Source organism: Staurois parvus, unplaced genomic scaffold (genome assembly GCF_062004578.1).
Source record: "Staurois parvus isolate SC_StPar_1 unplaced genomic scaffold, SC_StPar_1.0 ptg000503l, whole genome shotgun sequence".
Lineage (NCBI taxonomy): Eukaryota > Metazoa > Chordata > Amphibia > Anura > Ranidae > Staurois > Staurois parvus.
In genome coordinates, this window is record NW_028318299.1 from 166,916 (window position 1) to 190,518 (window position 23,603).

General features: G+C 46.7%; 1 protein-coding gene across 1 annotated transcript; it reads right to left on the reverse strand.

The window, feature by feature from the left end:
- Nucleotides 1-5,867: 5,867 nt before the first annotated feature.
- Nucleotides 5,868-23,603, reverse strand: LOC149451945 (uncharacterized). The gene is made up of 8 exons (XM_089689898.1): nucleotides 23,449-23,603; nucleotides 19,540-19,710; nucleotides 18,411-18,589; nucleotides 17,316-17,409; nucleotides 15,338-15,407; nucleotides 12,857-12,893; nucleotides 8,250-8,313; nucleotides 5,868-6,109 (listed from the first exon to the last, which is right to left on the reverse strand). Exons 1-8 carry the CDS (start codon nucleotides 23,467-23,469, stop codon nucleotides 5,954-5,956), a joined length of 792 nt encoding a protein of 263 aa, XP_089546024.1. The 5' UTR covers nucleotides 23,470-23,603; the 3' UTR covers nucleotides 5,868-5,953.

A 23,603-nucleotide genomic window follows, 5' to 3' on the forward strand; every position in this document is an offset into this window, starting at 1 on the left:
ACCACAGGCTTATATGTCATCAGCCACACCCCTCTGGGGGATGGACCTCAGAGACCTGAAGGCATAAAGGATTCCCACCATGCTCAGCAGAAATCCAAGATGATGCCAGCACATGGAGTAACAAAACCTCTGGGAAAAGGTAGGACCTTGACAGCGAGGTTCCGATCATATGATCACTGATTGGCCAATCAGTGATCACATGCAAAGTAGTAAGCAAAATGTCACTTCTGACATCATTGCTTACTACATATGAAATTTGTGAATGATCACAGAGATCACATGGTACAGGGCTATTCACAACAGCCTTGTACCATGTGACAAGCTGTGACCAATCACCAATTGCCAATACTATGCATGGCACACGCTCTGTCATGCACCGCCTGGCGGTATCTCTAGCAACCCACAGGACAGAATTCCCCAGGGCGCGGGGTCTAAGTCCCAGTCTGCTTATTCACCAGGGCCCCTGATGGTGGGGATGGACTTGGAGCAGACAGTGACCAGGTCTCGGCCCCTGAGTGCACCCGCCTGTGGTAGAGGGAGCAGCCAGAGGTATGTACTGGAAGAGAGCCTGATGTGAAGAGGCGGATATACCTGGGCAGCAGTGACCAGATCCGTGCTGAATGGATGGACGGATGGATGGCAGGGTAGTGTAGCGTAGACAGACGGGCCGGGTCGGTAACAGCGGAGACAGAACGGTACAGAGCAGCAGACAGAGAGTAGTCGGGTCACACACCAGGTTCAGCAACAGGAGGTCAGATAACACTGTTCAACAGGTAAAAAGTTTTGGGCATAAAATTAGCTAATCTTACATAATTTTGGGGTGCTGAAAACTAAAATGACCCTAAAAAATGTTGATTGGCTCTAGTTTCCATGATATATTCACCCATCTAATGACGTAAGCCATTCAAAATTATGATGCAACTTCAGCTGCATATTGCGCAATTGATACTGGTGACCAATAGAAAATTGCATTTATACTGAGATGATGCAATATTAGCCTTTAATTGCATCACTTCACTGCATAAAAGCTGCAGTATCTGTAGCTGATTGGAGTTCGTCTTTACATTTCGTTTTATGCTTATATAGGCTACTCAGTAATGCCTCCAACTTGTGTGAATAAAGCAGATAATTTCTGCTATATCTGCGGTGAAATAACTTTTATCTCACAAAAAAGGAGGATAACAGGAATGATTAAGAAAGCCTACAACTTGTATTTTGGCTGCAAGATAGGAGACCAGGACAAGAGCTGGGCACCACATATATGCTGCAATTCTTGTGGGACGGCACTGGAGCAATGGTTGAATGGAAAAAAGGCATCTACAGTTGCAAGAAAAAGTATGTGAACCCCTTGGGATTACGTGGAGTTTTGCATGAATTGGGCATAAAATGTGCTCTGAACGTCATCTAAGTCACAACAATAGAAGAACACAGTCTGCTGAACATAATACTACACAAACATTAGATGTTGCCATGGTTTAATTGCACATAACATATAAACATTCACAGTGCAGGGAGGAAAAAGTATGTGAACCTTTGGACTTAATAACTGGTTGACCCTCCTTTGGCAGCAATAACCTCAACCAAACGTTTCCTGTAGTTGCAGATCAGACCTGCACAACGATCTGGAGTCATTTTGGACCACTCCTCTTCACAAAACTGTTTCAGTGTAGCAATATTCTTGGGATGTCTGGTGTGAATCGCTCTCTTAAGGTCATGCCACAGCATTTCAATGGGGTTGAGGTCAGGACTCTGACTGGGCCACTCCAGAAGGCGTATTCTGTGCTGTTGCAGCCATTGTTTTGTTGAATTACTTGTATGCTTTGGGTCATTGTCCTGTTGCATCACCCATCCTCTGCGGAGCTTCAGTTGGCAGACAGATGGTCGTACGTTTTCCTGCAAAATGTCTTGATAAACTCTGGAATTCATTTTCCCATCACTGACAACAATCCGTCCAGGCCCTGAGGCAGCAAAGCAGCCCCAAACCATGATGCTCCCTCCGCCATGTTTCACAGTGGGGATGAGGTTTTGATGTTGGTGTGCTGTGCCTTTTTTTCTCCACACATAGTGTTGTGTGTTCTTCCCAAACAACTCAATCTTGGTTTCATCTGTCCACAGTATATTTTGCCAGTAGTGCTGTGGAACATCCAGGTGCTCTTTTGCAAACTTCAAACGTGCTGCAATATTCTTTTTGGACAGCAATGGCTTCCTCCGTGGTGTCCTCCCATGTACTCCATTCTTTTTTAATGTTTTCCTTATTGTAGATGTGTCAACAAAAATGTTAGCATGTGCCAGAGATTTCTGTAGGTCTTTAGCTGACACTCTGGGATTCTTCTTTACCTCATGCAACATTCTGCACTGTGCTCTTGCAGTCATTTTTACAGGATGACCACGCCTAGGGAGAGTAGCAACAGTGCTAAACTTTCTCCATTTGTAGACAGTCTGTCTTACCGTGGACACATGAACATCAAGGCTCAAGGAGATACTTTTGTAACCCTTTCCAGCTTCATGCAAGTCAACAATTCTTGATCGTAGGTCTTCTGAGAGCTCTTTTCTGCGAGGCATGGTTCACATCAGACAGTGCTTCTTGAAACCAGTAAACCCAAAACAGGTGTGTGTTTTTTAAGGGCAGGACAGCTGTCAGCAACACATCCAATATCATCACACTGATTGGAGTCAAGGTTGGCTCACTCCTGGCTCCAATTAGCTCTGGGAGAAGTCATTAAGCTAGGGCCTCACATACTTTTTCCTCCCTGCACTGTGAATGTTTACATGTTATGTGCAATTAAACCATGGCAACATCTAATGTTTGTGTAGTATTATGTTCAGCAGACTGTGTTCTTCTATTGTTGTGACTTAGATGACGTTCAGAGCACATTTTATGCCCAATTCATGCAAAACTCCACGTAATCCCAAGGGGTTCACATACTTTTTCTTGCAACTGTATGCCTTTCGCTGTGCCAATGATTTGGAGAGAGCCAACAGATCATGTTAGTAATTGTTACTTTTGTATGGTGCCTCCAACAAAAGGGCTAAATAAGAAGAAAAAGTTATCTGTGCACTATCCAAATATTCCATCGGAAATACGTCCAGTTCCTCATGGAGAGGGGCTACCAATTCCTAAAGCACCAGAATCCTTCGTGGTTGAGTCAAGTGAGGAAGAACCTGAAGCGTGTAGTCATCAACCGTCAACCTCACATAACCCAGACTTTCTTCCATCCACACCCACTGAACCACACCTCATTACACAAGTGGAATTGAGCGATCTTATCAGAGACCTGGATCTTCCAAAGAACAAGGCAGAGCTTTTGGGGTCAAGACTACAACAGTGGAATCTCCTAGCAAGTGATGTTCGTACGTCTTTCTACCGTCATCGTCAGAAAGATCTGATCCCATTCTTCGTCCAGGAAGGTGATATTGCTGTATGTAACAATGTTCATGGTTTAATCTCAGCCATCGGCGTATGCTATGATCCCGATGAGTGGAGGCTGTTCATTGATGCTTCAAAGGCGAGTCTTAAAGCTGTTTTGCTCCATAATGGCAATCAGCTGCCGTCAGTTCCAGTTGCTTACGCAGTTTCAATGAAAGAAACGTATGAAAACTTGAAAGAGCTTTTAAGGTGCATCAACTATGATGAACATCAATGGTCGATTTGTGGTGACCTGAAGGTGATTGCTATCCTACTTGGACTTCAAGGTGGATATACTAAGTACTGCTGCTTCCTCTGTGAGTGGGACAGTCGTGCGAGAGAAATGCACTATGCCAAAAGAGACTGGCCATTACGCCAGTCATTGCAGCCTGGAGAAAAAAATGTTAACTATCCAGCACTTGTAGACAGCAATAAGATCTTATTACCTCCATTACACATCAAGTTGGGATTAATGAAAAACTTTGTTAAGGCAATGGACAAGAATAAAGCAGGTTTCAAGTACCTGATTAGCAAATTTCCAGCACTTAGTGCTGCAAAAATAAATGAAGGAGTCTTTGTTGGGCCACAGATTCGTAAACTTATTCATGATGATGAGTTTCTTTCTCTGTTGCGTGGAAAGGAAAAGGCTGCCTGGACAGCATTTGTATCAGTGACATCAAATTTTCTTGGAAACAATAAAACACCAGACTACAAGAAAGTGGTAGAAAAACTCATCCAGACTTACAGAAATCTGGGTTGCAACATGTCTCTAAAAATTCATTTTCTACATTCACATCTGGATTTTTTCCCACCAAACTGTGGAGCAGTGAGTGATGAACACGGAGAGCGCTTCCATCAAGACATTGCAGCTATGGAAAGAAGATATCAAGGTAAATGGAGCCCATCAATGCTTGCTGACTATTGCTGGACAGTTGTAAGAGATAGCCCTTTCCTCGAATATAAGAGAAAAGCCAAGAGAAGCAAAACCGACACAAACTGAAGACAAAACTAGTGAGAATCCTAAGTATTAAAATGATTCAACTTAGCTTATGGCTATAATTTTTCTTGGTAATCCTATGCAATATATGATGCCATTTAGGCTTTGTTATGTAGTCAATATCACTTGCTTTATATTTGTGGAAAGACATCTATCTATATAATTATTGTGCATTATGTAGTCATTACGCCTATAGTAGAAAACTTTCCGTTTACAGAAAAACTAGAGCCAATTGACAAATTTCATTGTTATATTTGAACTCAGAATGTGAAATTCATTAAGAAATGGATCCTTTTGTTTCCAAAACTGGCAAAAAATAAAAATTTGTTGAACAGTGTAATCAGGGGTATGCAGGAGAGTAGTCAAAGGAGCCAGGGGTCAGAGAAGGAGATGGTCAGCAAAGGTCAGGATGAGGCAGGATCGGCAACAAGGTCAATCGGCAGGAAAAACGAGCAGGAACAGATAATGAAGAACATACGGCAATTTGAGTCTGTGCAGGACTGGTTTAAATAGTGCGCCCTGCACTGTCATTGGTGCCAGGCGCGCATCCGCGATCGCGAGTGCGCATGCTCGGCTGCCGCCATTGCTGCAGCTGCCTAGGTCCTATCGCCCGCCGGTTAGAATGTATCGGCGTTCTGCGCATGCGTAGACCCGTGCGCTGCCGCGATTGCTGACACGCTCGCACACACCTGCTGTTGGAATTGGCACCAAACTCCCTATATAAGGACTGTGGAAGAGACCAGATATTTCTGGATGAGCTTCAACTACCAGTACTCCTTGCTTCTGTGTCTCCTGTGTTCCTTGGAATTCCTGCTATCAACCCAGCTTGCCTCTGGACTTTTCCTGTCCTCTGACTCCTGGTTTGACCCTGCCTTGCTCCTCTGACTGCTCTGCCTGATTCCTGTGTATAACCCCAACTCTATTCCTGACCATGCTCCTACCAATCCTCTGACTTGACTCTCTGTATGACCTTCGCTCCCACCTTGACTAAACCTTCTCAGTGTAGTACTGCCAGTCTGACCCCTCTCCCGCCTCGGGTACCACCCGCTTGTGCTCGCTGCCTTGGTCCTGCTATATCTCCAAGGGCTACAGAGGTCCTTCCATCAGTCCTGACAGATGCCTTGGTCCTGCTATATCTCCAAGGGCTACAGAGGTCCTTCCATCAGTCCTGACAGATGCCTTGGTCCTGCTATATCTCCAAGGGCTACAGAGGTCCTTCCATCAGTCCTGACAGACCAGCTGATGGCTACCTTCTGCAAGCAACCTTCAGCGGATCTTCCTAAATGGCACTCGTGTTTTTTTTAACCTTGCACTCTCTGTTTGCACCTCCAGGGGTGCTCGGTGCTCAGCTGTGGGGGAAGTCCTCTTGTCGATTTGGGCTCCAACCAGGTACGTGACAGAGGAAATTATGTTAACGTTAGAGAAAATGTGAAGCATTTAAACTGATATGCAGCAGACATGAACTGGTATAAAAAGAGAAATAAAGATTTATTGATTACACATATACACGCAGGCGTCTCTATGATACTATGATTTTCTCTGTGGATTTATCACGGACACATAACGTTTTGGCCACCATCCACGAGCAATGCCACTCCAGTGATAAATGACGCTGCATCTGATGCCAGGAAAGCGATTGTCCGGGCAACTTCTTCCACTGTGCCAGGGCGCCCCAGGGCGTGCGTTTCATGTAAGCGATTCAGGAACTAGAAAAAGAGAGAAGGAGCAGAAAGATCAATGCCAAGACATGAGGAGAGCAAACACTGAGAGATCAGTGAGAACACGGAGAGACACATAAAGAAATAAATAACAGAGTTCATACGAAGAGAGAAGGGACTATGAGTTCAATGCAAAGAAATGAGGAGAGAAGGAGCTGAGAGATCAATGCCAAGAAATGAGGAGAGAAGGAGCTGAGAGATCAGTGCCAAGAAATGAGGAGAGAAGGAGCTGAGAGATCAATGCCAAGATACGAGGAGAGAAGGAGCTGAGAGATCAGTGCCAAGAAATGAGGAGAGAAGGAGCTGAGAGATCAATGCCAAGACACGAGGAGAGAAGGTACTGAGAGATCAATGCCAAGACACACGGAGAGAAGAAGCAGGCAGATCAATACCAAGACATGAGAGAAGGGACTAAGAGATCAATGCCAAGACCTGAGGACTGAAGGAGATGAGAGATCAATGCCAGGACACGAGAAGAGAAGGAGCTGAGAGATCAGTAATCTACATTGGCTCACAATTGATGTGATCCAGAAATATTTGGACAGAATAAAGGTGAATAAAGCACCTGGACCGGATGGCATACATTCACATGTCCTTAAAGAATTGAGCTCTGTCATTTCAAAGCCATTGTTTCTCATTTTTTTGGGACTCTTTAATGACTGGCATAGTACCACTGGATTGGTGTAAGGCCAATGTGGTGTCAATATTTAAAAAGGGTTCAAAATCTTTATCAAGTAATTATAGAGCTGTTAATTTAACATCTATATTTGAGAAGATTCTGGAGAGTTTAATAAAAGACCACGTAGATGAGTTCTTGCTGTAAAAAAATATTTTATGCAACAGACAGCATGGATTCATGAAAGACAGTAGTTGTGAAACAAATCAGATGAAGGAATTGAAGGAATTGTTACCATTGAATGGCCCCCACGCTCTCCTGACCTAAATCCAATTGAACAGCTCTGGGATATCATGTTTCGGTCCATCCGACGCCTCCAGGTTGCACCTCAGACATTCCAGGAGCTCAGTGATGCCCTGGTCCAGATCTGGGAGGAAATCCCCCAGGACACCATCTGTGGTCTCATTAGGAGCCTCCCCCAACATTGTCAGGCATGCATACAAGCACCTAGGGGGGGGGGGGGCATACAAACTACTGAGTTGCTGCAATGAAATTTCAGCAAAATGGACTCGCCTGCTGCATCTTTTTTTCACTTTGATTTTCGGAGTGTCTTTGAATTCAGCCCTCTGTAGGTCGATCATTTTCATTTCCATCAAATGATGGGGCATCTTTAGATTCCTAACACATTACCCCGTCCATATCCAGCAAGAAATTTTCTGCATTGAGATCTGATGTGGTTTTTTTTCAAAGTGCTCCTTGAATGTTTCTGAGCAGTGTACAGTATATATATATATATATAACCATTATGTATATTGTATCTGTGCATTTAGCTGTTTGCCTGGAGTTCGGGGTTAATGATGAAGACTCCAAGGCTATTGTTTGGCCTCAGGTGAGAAATGAAAAATGTACTAGAATGTTCCAGTTAAATTTTGCTCAGTTCATTGTTAAGGCATTTGGGGTACTCTAGAAATAAAATAGTATTTGTGACCCCCAGGGGTATTATTTACTAAAACTGGAGAGTGCAAAATCTGGTGCAGCTCTGCATAGAAACCAATCAGCTTCCAGGGTTTATGGCCAAAGCTTAATTAGACAAGCTGAAGTTAGAAGCTGATTGGCTGCCATGCACAGCTGCACCAGATTCTGAATTCACCAGTTTTAGTAAATCCCCCCAAGGTGTCCAAACACTATGTAAAAACATAGGATGGACCATATAAAACAGGACAGCTTTAGGTCCCATTTTATCAACAGAAGGTCCCATATTTGTATTATCACAGGTTATCTTTACATTTCCCATGCAGACAAAAAGAAGAAGACTAAATGATGATTGATATCAAACGCTGGAGGCCACGTTCACCAAGCAAAGGGTTCGCTTAACGCTCACGCATACAGTCCCCACAAAGCTCAGTGATCTTTATCGGACCCTGGACCTTACTGATGTGGGGTACAAGCTGTGATAGTGTGCTCTCGATAATCCAATAGTCATGAACAGAGCATGCTCCCCCCTCTACATACCGCCTGATATTGCTCCTCGTTCATTCCGCCTCTCCTATGCAGTTCAGTTAGGATCACCCCAGGACTGGAAGAGAAGCAGAGACATTGTCAGATGGAGCATGCAAGAGAAGAATGATCACCCTCTAATTTCACCTTCCTCCCTTTTGACATATAGCATCCTGGGCAGAATTTTAGCCAACATATGCAAAAGAAACCACAAATCTAGCTCAGAAATTAAAAATTGATATAATAAAGACATTTTGTAAGGTTTGCATTGGTGGAACACTTTTTAGAGGGTGGTTGAGAGGTGGCTGGGAGGCAATATGTCACTTGAATGAGTTACTGCACATAAAGTGGTTGTATAGCACACCAAACTTGGGAGGGGGGAGGGGGTGGACAGAACCTTAACCCCTGGTTCATGTCTCTTTGGGTGGTGCCGGTGCGGGACCTGCACAAATACCTGCAGCCACACCCGCACCACCCGCACAGAGGAATGAGGGACCCATTAATTCTAATGGCAAGAAAATCGCAACCGTACTGGGAACCTCAATTCTCGTGTAGGCTGCGATTTCAAAGTGGTGCAGGGACTTCTTCCCTGCATGTCCCAGGACACGGGAGTACATTCAAATGAATGGGGTCTCATGCCTGTGCAAATCGCAGCTCCTGCACAACTGCAGAGATGTGAACCAGGGCTAAGGGATGCTTTTTTTCACTGTCAGTGCTGACTGGTCTTCAGCTGTTCCCTGTGTCCTGCTTTCTTCCAGTGTGTTCCTTTGTTTCTGACTCGGCTTGCTCCTGACCTGAACTCGGATTCTGCTCTTGGCTTGTCGCCAGTTCCTGACCCGGCTTGCTCCTGACCTGATCTCTGATTCTGCTCTTGACTTGTCGCCAGCTCCTGACCCGGCTTGCTCCTGACCTGATCTCGGATTCTGCTCTTGACTTGTCGTCAGTTCCTGACCCGGCTTGCTCCTCACCTGATCTCGGATTCTGCTCTTCACTTGTCGCCAGTTCCTGACCTGGCTTGCTCCTGACCTGATCTCAGATTCTGCTCTTGGCTTGTCGCCAGTTCCTGACCCGGCTTGCTCCTGACCTGATCTCGGATTCTGCTCTTCACTTGTCGCCAGTTCCTTACCCGGCTTGCTCCTGACCTGATCTCGGATTCTGCTCTTCACTTGTCGCCAGTTCCTGACCCGGCTTGCTCCTGACCTGATCTCAGATTCTGCTCTTGACTTGTCGCCAGTTCCTGACCCGGCTTGCTCCTGACCTGATCTCAGATTCTGCTCTTGACTTGTCGTCAGTTCCTGACCCGGCTTGCTCCTGACCTGATCTCAGATTCTGCTCTTGACTTGTCGCCAGTTCCTGACCCGGCTTGCTCCTGACCTGATCTCAGATTCTGCTCTTGGCTTGTCGCCAGTTCCTGACCCGGCTTGCTCCTGACCTGATCTCAGATTCTGCTCTTGACTTGTCGTCAGTTCCTGACCCGGCTTGCTCCTGACCTGATCTCGGATTCTGCTCTTGACTTGTCGTCAGTTCCTGACCCGGCTTGCTCCTGACCTGATCTCGGATTCTGCTCTTGACTTGTCGCCAGTTCCTGACCTGGCTTATTCCTAACTTCGGCTCTGCTTATGATTTGGTACCTCGCTGCCCACATGTTGATGACCCTGGCTAATCCTGTAACCTTGCTCCTGTCTCCAATCTTGGCTTCCCAACCTGTTGGAGTGCCTGCCCGGCTGTCTTCTGTTGCGGGTCTGCACCTCACTGAGTGTCACGGCGGACAGTCTACTGAAAGCTCTCACAAGCCACACATCCTGGGCCTGTAGCACAAGTGGAGTGCCCCTTTAACCTGGGCTGGACTACTGAGCACGGCTGCTATTCCTGACCTGATGGCTCACTCATCTCCTTGGGACGACGTCTCCTGCTGTGGGATCTCCTATCAACATCTGCTGGCACTCATGTTCCTCCTGTCCCTCGGCACCCTCTATTCCGCTCTCAGTGGGGCCTGGGCTGGAGATACAAGAGAGGCCAACCTCGTTATTTCAGTCTCCTCTCTTTTATGTGGCAGATATGCTTTGTTCCTATTTCATGTCTGAGGCTCACAACCACTTTAAAGTATAATTATCCTTTTGGTAACCCCATCAACCCCATGATTGGGTGCATGGGAAGCCAGCAACCTCTGTCCTACCACTGCTGGTCACCAGTTAGGTGAGGTGGCTTCCACAAGGCTGACAGGAGAGGGTAGAGTGGAAGGAACATGTTGTTCTTAAAATTTGGAGGTGCCATTAGAAAAGTGCCAAGTGAATGTGTAAGGGTCCATGCAAATTGGGCATAAAAAATTCTGCTTCTCCAGGAAATTTGCATTTTTATTTCTTCAGCATGTAGAAGCAGCTCCATCTTAGCCTATGTGTCAATGCACATTAGGGAGTTTGCAGGCATTTCTGCAGAGGAGCATTTACCAAAAGTTCAGGTTCATTGTGGATCTCGGTGCGTTTTCCAGTTTGCAGAAATGCACTACAGTTCATTTGACATGGCTCCCGATGGATCCAGTTCACATCTGTGCGTTTTGAGCCGGTGTGCTTTTTGGACAGGGTCAGGGACTTATTCTTAGCAACAGAATGCGTTTTGTGTGTTACAGACTTCAATGAACTTGCACCAGAAATTCAAGTGTTGCGTTTTTGATACGTTTTGCATTAAAGTACCACAGGAACCTTTATGTGTCCAAAGTCACATGATAAGGTTAGGGTTACATTTTAGAGTTCGGGTTAGAGGTAATTGTTAGGGTTAGAATGCTATCCCTACCAATTACTGATAACCCTAATAATTACTACTAACCCTAGCCGTTATCCCCAACATTTCACACTAACCCCAACCATAGCCCTTATCCCCAACATTTCACCCTAACCCTAGCCCTTATCCCCAACATTGCAACCTAACCCTAGCCCTTATCCCCAACATTTCACCTTAACCCTAGCCCTCATCCCTAACCCTAGCCCTCATCCCCAACATTGCACCCTAACCCTAGCCCTCATCCCCAACATTGCACCCTAACCCTAGCCCTCATCCCCAACATTGCACCCTAACCCTAGCCCTCATCCCCAACATTTCACCCTAACCCTAGCCCTTATCCCCAATATTTCACCTGAACCCTTATCCCCTACATTTCACGTGAAGCCTAGCCCTTATCCCCAACATTTCACCCGAACCCTAGCCCTTATCCCCAACATTTCACCCTAATCCTAGCCCTTATCCCAGCATTTCACCCGAACCCTAGCCCTTATCCCCAACATTTCACCCTAATCCTAGCCCTTATCCCAGCATTTCACCCTAACCCTAGCCCTTATCCCCAGCATTTCACCATAACCCTTATCCTCAACATTTCACCCTAACCCTAGCCCTTATCCCCAACATTTCACCCTAACCCTAGCCCTTATCCTCAACTTTTCACCCGAACCCTCATCCCCAACATTTCACCCTAACCCTAGCCCTTATCCCCAACATTTCACCCTAAACCTAGCCCTCATCCCCAACATTTCACCCTAATCCTAGCCCTTATCCCCAGCATTTCACCCTAACCCTAGTCCTTATCCCCAGCATTTCACCCTAACCCTAGTCCTTATCCCCAGCATTTCACCCTAACCCTAGTCCTTATCCCCAACATTTCACCCTAACCCTAGCCCTTATCCCCAACATTTCACCCTAATCCTAGCCCTTATCCCCAGCATTTCACCCTAACCCTAGCTCTTACCCCAGATTCACACCTAAACATTTTCCGCAGCATGCAATGCAGTACAGTCCATTTAACACGATTTCCTATGGGACACGTTCACATCTCTGCATTTTCACCAGGTGCCTTTTTTGGAAAGGGTCAGGGACTTTTATGAACGCAAAAAGCATGTTGTGTGTTTTTTATGCGGTTTTGATGTGTTTGCCATTTTAAATATGCCTAGCAACAAGAAAAAAACACAAAAAAAGAAGCAAAAACATGTAAAAAAATGCATGTGTAAAAACGCAAAATGCAATGCAGAAACAAATCAAATGCAAACTGCATAGGTGTGAACCTGGCCTTAATCCTGAATCTAATATGCAGATTTGGAAACATAGAGGCCCCTACACTACTTTGATGCTACTTGAGTGCCAGAGAATGTAAAGGCGCATCAAAGTCACACTACATGATACAGAAGGTCATACTTTCTTATTAGATAAAACAAACATCTCAAAAACACATCAAAAACGCGTGTTCAAAAATGCAAAATGCACCGCTAAACGTATGCATCAACTGGAACCTGCATTGGTGTGAACCTAGCCTTAGGGGCAGAAAAAAGTACATTTTTGAATGGTGTTTTAAGGATTAAAGATTAAAAAAATAAACATACATAAACGCAGCATAGGGGAATGTTTTGCACATGCAAGCAAATGCCCATAAACTTTCCTAAACTCTTGCTGAATAAAAGCAACTATGAGCATTTTTTCTGCTGTTCTTTCTGTCACCGGTTCTTTCTGCCCCTAGTATGCATGGACCCTGATAAAGACCTTCCATACATGGTTTGGTCATCGCTAACATTGGCTATAGTTTCTTTTTGCTGAGATAGAACGTTTAGTGGAAATTGTCAAGTTTATGTCATTCTACTCACCAAACGGCATTGACTCGGACCTGCTTCTTGCCCAACTCTAGAGAGAAACAAAAAACACAGTGAATAAGATTTTAATGGAAGACTTCTATTAAACTGAACATCCAAAGCCAATGTTGCACTATGTTTGGCATCATGCCTCACTCTATACAATTTTCTTAACTGCTTTCTGACCACCCTATAGCAGAAAAACTGCTACAGGGCTTCACGGGTGCGTAAAATCACGTGTATATATACGTGATTTTGCATTTCCAGGCAAAGCACACGCACGTGCTCCCTATCAGTGCCGTCATTCATGGTTATCACTCGCCGGCGCCCGGTGATTGCCGAGCATTTCCCACGGGGAGAACTGTTTGCAATCAAAACAGTTCTCCCTGTCAGCTCGTGCACACTGCTTTGGATGGCTGTTCAGGGCACAGCTGTAGGCAGGTGTAGTCTACCTCCAATCAGAGTGGTACTGCAGCCCGAAGAGGACATCAGGAGAAGCCTGATTTGTATCTGGTTTCCTGGGCTCTGAGGGCAGCATTCCAGTTGGCTACGCTACATCCCGGTGACCCTTGGTGGCCATCTTGGTTCTGCAGAGTCTTTAAAAGTCCCTTCCCCCAGGTTTTGGCATTTTTGCAAAGTATCTAGAGTAGGGAAAGTACACCCTCCTGTCAGGGAAAGTGATAGCTGCATGGAAAGATTCCAGATGAAAGGGACAGGCTAGAGCAGCAATGGGCAAACTACGGCCCGCGGGCCGTATACGGCCCAGCGAACCTTTTAATCCGGCCCGCGGAGCTAGGCTCCCGCTAGGCTCCTCTCACAGTCCGCCCTGAAGACCGGTGTAGCATGAAAATCTGTCTCCTATGAGGATCTGTCCCCCTCGACGTATCTGCGCATGTGCCGGAGATCGCCGATCGGCTGCTAATGCCTGAAACTGGCACATGCGCAGATACGTCGAGGGGGACAGATCCTCATAGGAGACAGATTTTCATGCTACACAGGAACGGCGCGGGAACACGGCGAGAGGAACACGCGGAGCAAAGGTAAGTGAATTGACACAGGGGGGACTTGGGGACTTAATATGGGGGATGAATTAATATGGGGAATGAATTAGTATATGGGGGATGAATTACTATAGGGGGGATGAATTACTATGGGGGATGAATTACTATAGGGGGGATGAATTACTATGGGGGATAAATTACTATGGGGGATGAATTACTATGGGGGATGAATTGCTATATGGGGATGAATTACTATATGGGGAATGAATTACTATGGGGGATGAATTACTATGGGGGATGAATTACTATATGGGGGATTAATTACTATATGGGGGATGAATTACTATGGGGGATGAATTACTATATGGGGGATTAATTACTATATGGGGGATGAATTACTATGCTTACTATGGGGGAATATTACTATACTTACTATGGATGACACATACACATCATTCATCTACTCTTGGTGTGGCCCCCGGGTCCAATATATGAACCCATTGCGGCCCTCAAGTCAAAAAGTTTGCCCACCCCTGGGCTAGAGGCTCACAGTCCTGCACAGAAGCCTTCCCTTTGGGACCCGACCAGCCAGACCACAGTGGTCCCTTTGAAGACAGACACTGTTGGTGTCTGAACTGTGAGTATTACCCTTAGTGGCAGGGCCATGGATAAGGGGGTACCATCAGTCCTCATGTACGGGGCCCAGGCCAGCAGGGGGTCTCAGGCAGTTGTATGAATCGGATGTGGGCAGAGAGGGTGATGGGTGTGGTGGGGGTGGATTACTGGAACTGATCCCCTGTACGGCTTTCTCTTCAGCAGCTGAAAGCTGGCTCCTTCTTTTCTCCTTCCTGCTGGTTTTCAGAGTCATACAGGGGATCAGTTCCAGTAATTGCCCCCCTCCCTCCACTGCACCCTTCACCCTCCCTGCACATCATATAATTCCCCTCCTACCCAGGTTCACCTATGTGCCCCCACCACCACAGTGCTGCACAGTAGGAGCCTTCAGAATGAAGAGTGGGGAAAGAGCACCAGCCCCTTCCTTTCCTGAATGAACACAATGGGTGATCGGTACTGATCACTCACTGCGTTCATTCATAACTGAAGCATAGTAAACTACATTTTTTGGGGGTGAACGGCTGTCAGGTTGGCTTTATAGGGCCCCGTGGTTTCTAACAGAAGCCCTGCTTAGTGGTGATTTTCTGTTGGGGTTGTTTGTAGTTGGCATTTTTCTACAGGTCTCTAAGTTCTGAGTTTATCTGCCAACGGACTCCGTGTCTTTACTGCAGCCGCACCATGCTGCACCTCCCCACAAGCCTTCTCTAGCCTACAATGGCTGACAACACGTTCTTTATTTAAGTTGCTCTATAGAAAATGCAAATACTTGCTGAATATCTACAACTGATATCATGAATGAATTTCCATGCACTACTAGTGACAAATACAGCTCATATGTGGGATTATTTCTCTTAGTCATTGGAGACTGTAACCTACTCACCAAGAGCGGCGCATCTGGTCATGTGATCCACCGCTGCCTTGGACGTGCAGTAAGTCAGGATGTTCGGGATCTGGAAAACAAATGGAAAGATTGAAAAGGCCAGCAAAGGGGTTGTCCTTTATTTAAAGTCATGTAAAATGTACATTTCAGATTTCACCTCTTCGCTGTACACAGTGTGTAATAGCAATACGGCTTCTTCAATAAAGTCTACACATGAACAAACTGACACCAGATTGGATGATCGATAGTTTTGTCAAATCTGAGAAAGGAGTACTGCTACAAGAACACAGGGGAAGGAGTACTGCCAGGGGGGACACAGGGGAAGGAGTACTGCTACAAGAACACATGGGAAGGAGTACTGCCGGGGAGAACACAGGGGAAGGAGTACTGCTACAAGAACACATGGGAAGGAGTACTGCCGGGGAGAACACAGGGGAAGGAGTACTGCTGGGGAGAACACAGGGGAAGGAGTACTGCCAGGGGGGACACAGGGGAAGGAGTACTGCCCGGGAGAACACAAGGGAAGGAGTACTGCCGGGGGGGGGGGACACAGGGGAAGGAGTACTACCAGGGGGGACACAAGGGAAGGAGTACTGCCAGAGGGGACACAGGGGAAGGAGTACTGCCACGGGGGACAGAGGGGAAGGAGTACTGCTGGGGAGAACACAGGGAAAGGAGTACTGCCAGGGGAGACACAGGGGAAGGAGTACTGCCAGGGGGGACACAGGGGAAAGAGTACTGCTACAAGAACACAGGGGAAGGAGTACTGCCGGGGAGAACACAGGGGAAGGAGTATTGCAAGGGAGGACACAGGGGAAGGAGTACTGCTACAAGAACACATGGGAAGGAGTATTGCAAGGGAGGACACAGGAGTAGGGGTACTGCCAGGGAGGACACAGGGGTAGGAGTACTGCTACAAGAACACATGGGAAGGAGTATTGCAAGGGAGGACACAGGGGTAGGGGTACTGCCAGTGAGGACACAGGGGTAGGAGTACTGCTCAGGAGAACACAGGGGAAGGAGTATTGCCAGGGAGGACACAGGGGAAGGAGTACTGCTGGGGAGAACACAGGGAAAGGAGTACTGCCGGGGAGAACACAGGGAAAGGAGTACTGCCGGGGAGGACACAGGGGAAGGAGTACTGCTGGGGAGAACACAGGGAAAGGAGTACTGCTGGGGAAGATGCAGTACATCACCTTCTTACCTGAGATCTCTGGATGCTGAGGCAATGAGCCGGAAGAACTTCTGCTATTGTGCGCATCGCTGGATGGAGATTGGGCTCGGTTGAGTATAACGGAGGGCTGAGGTGGGAGCAGCACACTGAAGATTTGTTACCTTCACGCGTAGAATGCATGACGGTAAAACACCTTCAGGCTTTACAATCACTTACGTCCGTTCACATTCCGGAGCACTTACTGTATGCTGCTTCAGATTGCTTTGGCTGCTCATTAATCAAACCATTAAAGTGATTTGAACCCTTTTAAACTTTAGACTGGTGCGCAGGAGTGTGTGTTGCATCTCCACTACCAGGATGGTGGAGGGGGAGAACCAAGCCTGCTATGAAAGGTATGTGCTCACAGGTATTGCTGTGAGTGATGTGGAACAGTTCTTAGTTCAGCTTTACAAACAAGCAATAATTTATTTACCATACAAGAGAACACATTGTCACCCCTAGGCTCACCCTGCCCAATCCATAATTAAGCCCCATGGGAGGGGCAAAACATGTTGGAGGTGTGGCTTTGGAAGAAGCAGACTGAGGCTGCTTTCACTTGTTCACTGATGGCTTTGCTAGGTGTTCTGTATTAGGGACCTTTCATTATGTACAGTATATCCTGAGTATGTGAGGAGTTAGATAGAGTCCTGCCCAGCCGGCCCCCATTGCAGAAAACAGCGGATGGACTTACAGGAGCGGAGACCTGAGGTTACAATATTCTGTGACCCTTATCTATTTCTTATAGAGGAGCAAGAAAACACGCACCGCTCTCACACTGCAGACGCTGGATACGTTGACGATGTTTCCTTTGGTCTTGATGAGATGAGGCACCGCCAGTTGAGACAGATAGAAAACAGACCTGGAAATGTAAAGAGACAAAGGGGATTATTCTACAATTCACACTCGCTGCTTCCCGTTCTGTAAAATCTAAAGGGATACAACAAATTAGCAGACTTTAATAAACCCAGTCAGCTGGTCTAAGGAAATACTTGGAGATTTGACACCCTTGCAAGTTAGAAAACTAAAAATGTAAATGAAATGGGAGCAACCATGATATTTTGGAACAGAAAGGGTTAAAGGAACAATCTCTGTTAGGCTGTGAATGTGCATGATGTCATCTAGTGGTGACATCATTATTATTATTATTATACAGTATTTATAAAGCGCCAATAGTTCGCTCAGCGCTGTACATTACAGAGGGGGACAGAACATGTGACAGAACAATACCAATACAATGCAAAACATGAGGGGATCGAGGGCCCTGCTCTTTCGAGCTTACATGAAGTAATGACAAATAATAGTGCCATTGTTTGGATACATTGTCCATAAACTGCTTATCACAATGTTGGGAAATCCTCATCCAGGGCCCAGGGCAAGGATGCCAAACGGTGCCCATCCCCCTCCCTTTCCATGTATGATATGCAAGCTTAGGGGTGTGCAACCCGCACCTCCTCCCAGCTCTCTCCTCACTGCGGGTGTACAGACCCGGGAACTCAACACAGAGATGGTGGGAACCCCTTATAATGGGCACAGCGGGTGTACAGACCCAGGAACTCAGCACAGGGATGGCGGGAATCCCTCATAATGGGTACAGCAGGTGTACATACCCGGGAACTCAGCACAGGGATGGTGGGAACCCCTTATAATGGGCACAGCGGGTGTACAGACCCGGGAACTCAGCACAGGGATGGTGGGAACCCCTCATAATGGGCACAGCAGGCGTACATACCCAGGAACTCAGCACAGGGATGCCGAGAATCCCTCCTAATGGGTACAGTGGGGGTACAGACCCGGGAATGTTTGAAATCACCCATACCATACACCACCCCTCCCCCATACTGGATAAGTTCTTTATCTCACCGCACATTGATATTCATCAGTCGGTCATAGTCCTCCAGGGTGGTGTTCTCTGATGACCCCAACGCCATAATCCCCCCACAGTTCACCAGAACATCCAGCTGTCCAAAGTGACCGACTGTCTCCTCTACAATCTGCTGGACGACCTTCTCATCTGTCAGATCTCCGGGGACCAGGAGGGGCTGTGGGGGAAAAGAGAAAGGGGGTGATTTACAAAGACAAATAAACTGAATACTCTGCAAATGCAGCTGCTCCAGAGTCCCCCCATTTAGGAATGTAGCACTACTCCTTTGGGGGTTGCTGTTGAATCTGTTGGGTCCCTATACAGTCCTGCACAGCCAGGCCATTAGCATTTTGTGTTCACACAGCTGCTGCACTGATGGCTGCTGCTACCAGGCCTATCAGCTGGGCGGCTCCTTCCCTGCCATACAGGTGATCCTCTTCCAGGGGACCAGTGAGTCCCGAGCTTTCCTCCTCTCTGACTCCAGCCTCGCAGGCAGGCCCCATCCCAGCAGGCCCCATCCCAGCACGCCCCACCCCATCAGGCCCCATCCCAGCAGTCCCCATCCCAGCTGGCCTCCTGGCAGCCTTCTTCCTCCAGACTCACATCTCACTCCAACTCCACAACTTCACCACCACAGTCCACTCCTGACTGAGCAGGATCCAAATCACTTTTTAAAAGAATTTCAGCCCCTTTCCATCCTCCTGTTGGATATTGGCTGAGGTCCTTCTGAAGTGCAGCCAACCACTCCTCAGATCCACTCACTGTCTCCAAGTACTTCCTCCAAAAGCCTCAGAGCAGGGGGAAATTGCAGAGGGGCTGGCCTGCAGAGTCTCTCAGTCCTGACCAGATTTTGACCCTTCTGGCTATTGCACCTGAGCTGCTGATCAGCTCCTATCTAACCATCAGGGATCTAACTCCCCCTAGTGTAACTTGGAGGGTGCTACACCAAGCTCTAGAGCAACTGTACTTGTAGAGTGCACAGTCTTTAGTAAATCTACCCCATAGTCTCATAAGTGGATAACTAAGGGGGTCACTAATAAACATGACACCCAGATTGAATAGAGCAGGGGACAGTAATGAAGAACACACATGGTAAACATGCAGAGTACATATGACATATCACGCCACCTTCAGGCCAGAGATCTCCTCGCAGCGTTGGGCCGTCTCCTGCAGCTTCTCCTGGTTTCTTCCATTTAGGGCCAGTCGGGCCCCCAGACCTGCAAAGAGGATGGCAGTTCCGGCCCCAATCCCAGAGCTGGCTCCGGTCACCAGGCACACCTTCCCCTGCAGGGACACCACCTGAGGATGGGCACAGAATGGAGGATTAACAGAAGAGGGATACAAAACCCGGGAACTGCTACAGACAATACCTTCATGTGTGGCCATGATGGGAGGACAGATATTTCTGTGCACAGCACACTTCCCGTGCCATTGGCTGCAGACATAAGAGTCCCTGTTCCCTGAGCACACAGCTGAGGGCCCCCTGACCTCAGGGGCCCAGAGACAGTTGCTCCCCCCTGTAGTTTGTGTATCCATCTCTGGACTTGCTACAGATGGAGAGACCCTTTTAGTAGTTTGTTAAATGTTGACTCCTGGTGTGTCCTCCCCATCCTTCACATCCTCCTCGTCCTCCCCATCCACCCCGTCCTCCCCATCCTCCCCATCCACCCCGCCCTCCCCGTCCTCCCCGTCCACCCCATCCACCCCATCCTCCCCATCCACCTCATCCTCCCCATCCTCCCCATCCTTCCCATCCTCCTCGTCCTCCCCATCCACCCCGTCCTCCCCATCCTCCCCATCCACCCCGCCCTCCCCGTCCTCCCCGTCCACCCCATCCTCCCCGTCCACCCCATCCTCCCCATCCACCTCATCCTCCCCATCCTCCCCATCCACCCCATCCTCCCCATCCTCCCCATCCACCCCATCCTCCCCATCCACCCCATCCACCCCATCCTCCCCGTCCTCCTTATCCACCCCATCCTCCCCATCCGGCTCCAACCAGCAATTGTTACTTATTACTAATGTTACAATGTAGCCAACAGAACACCTCACATCACACCTCACCTCACACCTCATATCACACCTCACACCTCACACCTCACACCTCATATCACACCTCACATCACACCTCATATCACACCTCATATCACACCTCACATCACACCTCATATCACACCTCACATCACACCTCACCTCACACCTCATATCACACCTCACCTCACACCTCACCTCACACCTCATATCACACCTCACACCTCACACCTCATATCACACATGGAGGTTGATTTACTAAGTGCAGGATCACAGAAAAGGGTTGGTTTACTAAAGGCAAACAGACTGTGTACTCTGAAAGTGCAGTTGCTCCAGAGCTTAGTAAATGGGCAGAAGCTCTGCTGACTTCCATCATCCAATCATGTGCAAGCAAAAATATTGTTTTTTTTTTCTTTTCCCTGCATGTGATTGGGTATTCTTGGCAAAGGGAAGCTTCAACTCATTTACTAATCTCTGGAGCTACTGCACTTTGTAAAGTGCACAGCAGTCTATTTGCCTTTAGTAAATCAACCCAATAGATGGATAGGAAGCGGTTTGAACTGCATTCAATCTGCATGATAAGTGGAAAACATTGCTTCCTATAGTGCCTGTTCACATGCTGTAAGTCCGGGATGCAGGCAATGTGGATTGAAAAGAGTCCTGTCCGATTTCTGAGCGGTACCTTCAGGTTCAGGTGTGGATTACAGGCTATTGACTTCTATGGGAACCATTTTTAAACTGCATATTTGTGAACAGGAAAAAATCCTGACCTGATCCTGTCCTGAACCTGATATAAACCTGGAAAATAAAATGTGAACTTTGTGTTTTTGGTCTTTATGATTTTGTTTATTTTGAGCAGCGCAACACTATGCACTAATTTATAACTGATATAAACCTGACCTGAACCTGATATAAACCTGACCTGAACCTCATATAAACCTGACCTGAACCTCATATAAAGCTGACCTGAACCTGATATAATCCTGACCTGAACCTGATATAAACCTGACCTGAACCTCATATAAACCTGACCTGAACCTTATATAAAGCTGACCTGAACCTAATATAATCCTGACCTGAACCTGATATAAACCTGACCTGAACCTGATATAATCCTGACCTGAACCTGATATAAACCTGACCTGAACCTGATATAAACCTGACATGAACCTGATATAATCCTGACCTGAACCTGATATAAACCTGATGAACCTGATATAATCCTGACCTGAACCTGATATAAACCTGACCTGAACCTGATATAAACCTGACATGAACCTGATATAATCCTGACCTGAACCTGATATAAACCTGATGAACCTGATATAATCCTGACCTGAACCTGATATAATCCTGACCTGAAACTGATATAAACCTGACCTGAACCTGATATAATCCTGACCTGAACCTGATATAAACCTGACCTGAACCTGATATAAACCTGACATGAACCGCTGAACAACTTCTGTATCAATTAATCTGAGCTTCAATCCGCAGCGCACATGTGTGAATCAGCTCTAAAGGCAAATAGACTGTGCACTCTGAAAGTTGCTCCGTAGCTTAGTAAATGAGGAGCAGCTTCAATTTCCAAACAATACCCAATAACAAGCAAGGAAAATAAAAAAAATACATCATTTTTACTTACATGTGATTGGATGATGGAAGTCAGCAGCACTTCTGCTCATTCACTAAGCTCTGGAGCAACTGTACTTGCAAAGTGCACAATCTGTTTGCCTCAACCCTTTGGGGTTGATGTACTAAAGGCAAATAGACCGTGCACTTTGTGAAGTTGCTCCAGAGCTTAGTGAACGAGGTAAAGCTTTTCTTTGCAAAGAGCACCCAATCACCTGCAGGGAGAACAACAACACAGCATGTTTGCTTGCATGTGATGATAGTCAGCAGAGTGTCTGCTCATTTACTAAGCTCTGCAGCAAAGTGCACAGTCTATTTGCCTTTAGTAAATCAACCCCTTTGCTGTTTGGTTGAACGTACATGCCATGGAAAGAAGTGAGGACTGCGTACTGCAAAGTGCAGTTGCTCCAGAGCTTAGTAAATGAGGGGAAGTTCTGCTGACGTCCATCGTCCAATTTTTCAAACCGAAGCTTTACCTCATTTACTAAGCTCTGGAGCAACTGCACTTTGCAAAGAATACCCAATCACATGCAAGAAAAAGGAAAAAACGGCATTTTTGCTTGCACATGATTGGATGATGGAAGTCAGCAGAGACTTCTGCCCATTTACTAAGCTCTGGAGCAACTGATCTGGTAGAGTGCACAGTCTATTTGCCTTTAGTAAATCAACCCCATTAGGCAACAAAGCTGAGAATGACAGCAGCAGAGTGCTGAACACAGCGAGACAGGTGCACTTTAAAAAAAAGAACTTACTAAAGGAAAATAGACTGTGCACTTTGAAAGTTTACCTCATTTACTAAGCTCTGGAGCAACTACACTTTGCAAAGAATACCTAATCACATGCAAGGAAAACTAAAAACAAAACAGCTATTTTGCTTGACATGATTGGATGATGAAAGTCAGCAGAGCGTCTGCCCATTTACTAAGCTCTGGAGCAACTGCACTTCCCGGGTGTAACTGCACTTTGCAAAGTGCACAGTCTATTTGCCTTTAGTAGATCAACCCGTCTGTGTTGAATAAAGTCATTGGAGATACATCACACATGCGGGAACACACTGCTGTCCTAATGACAGACTGACACACACTGACACTCTGCGGTTGGTTTACTAAAGGCAAATAGACTGAGCACTCTGAAAGTGCCATTCCTCCAGAGCTTAGTAAATGGAGCTGACTTCCATCATCCAATCACGTGCAAGCAAAACTGCTGTTTTTTGTTTTTGTTTTTTGGGGGTTTTTTTATTTCCTTGCATGTGATTGGGTATTCTTTGCAAAGTGAAGCTTCACTTCATTTACTAAGCTCTGGAGGAACGGCACTTTCAGAGTGCACAGTCTATTTGCCTTTAGAAGATCCCCCCCCCCCCGACACACGACTCACCTGTTCTTGCTGTGTGGCCATGTCTGCTCCGACGTTGGGAATGTAGTAGCGCTCAGCACTGACTGTCGGTGCTTTTTATATGTTTGGTGCTGGAAGAATGCAGAAGTTCAAGATAGATACAGATTCTGCTGAAGAATGTCTATAAATGACCGATC

Excerpts from the sequence above, each read along its gene's own strand:
- LOC149451945 (XM_089689898.1), bottom strand. The coding sequence starts at position 23,469 with ATGGCCACACAGCAAGAACAG. Across the intron at positions 17,410-18,410 it reads CTGATGAATATCAATGTGCG|GTCTGTTTTCTATCTGTCTC; the intron begins GTGAGATAAAGA and ends TTACATTTCCAG. Across the intron at positions 12,894-15,337 it reads GACCAGATGCGCCGCTCTTG|AGTTGGGCAAGAAGCAGGTC; the intron begins GTGAGTAGGTTA and ends GTTTCTCTCTAG.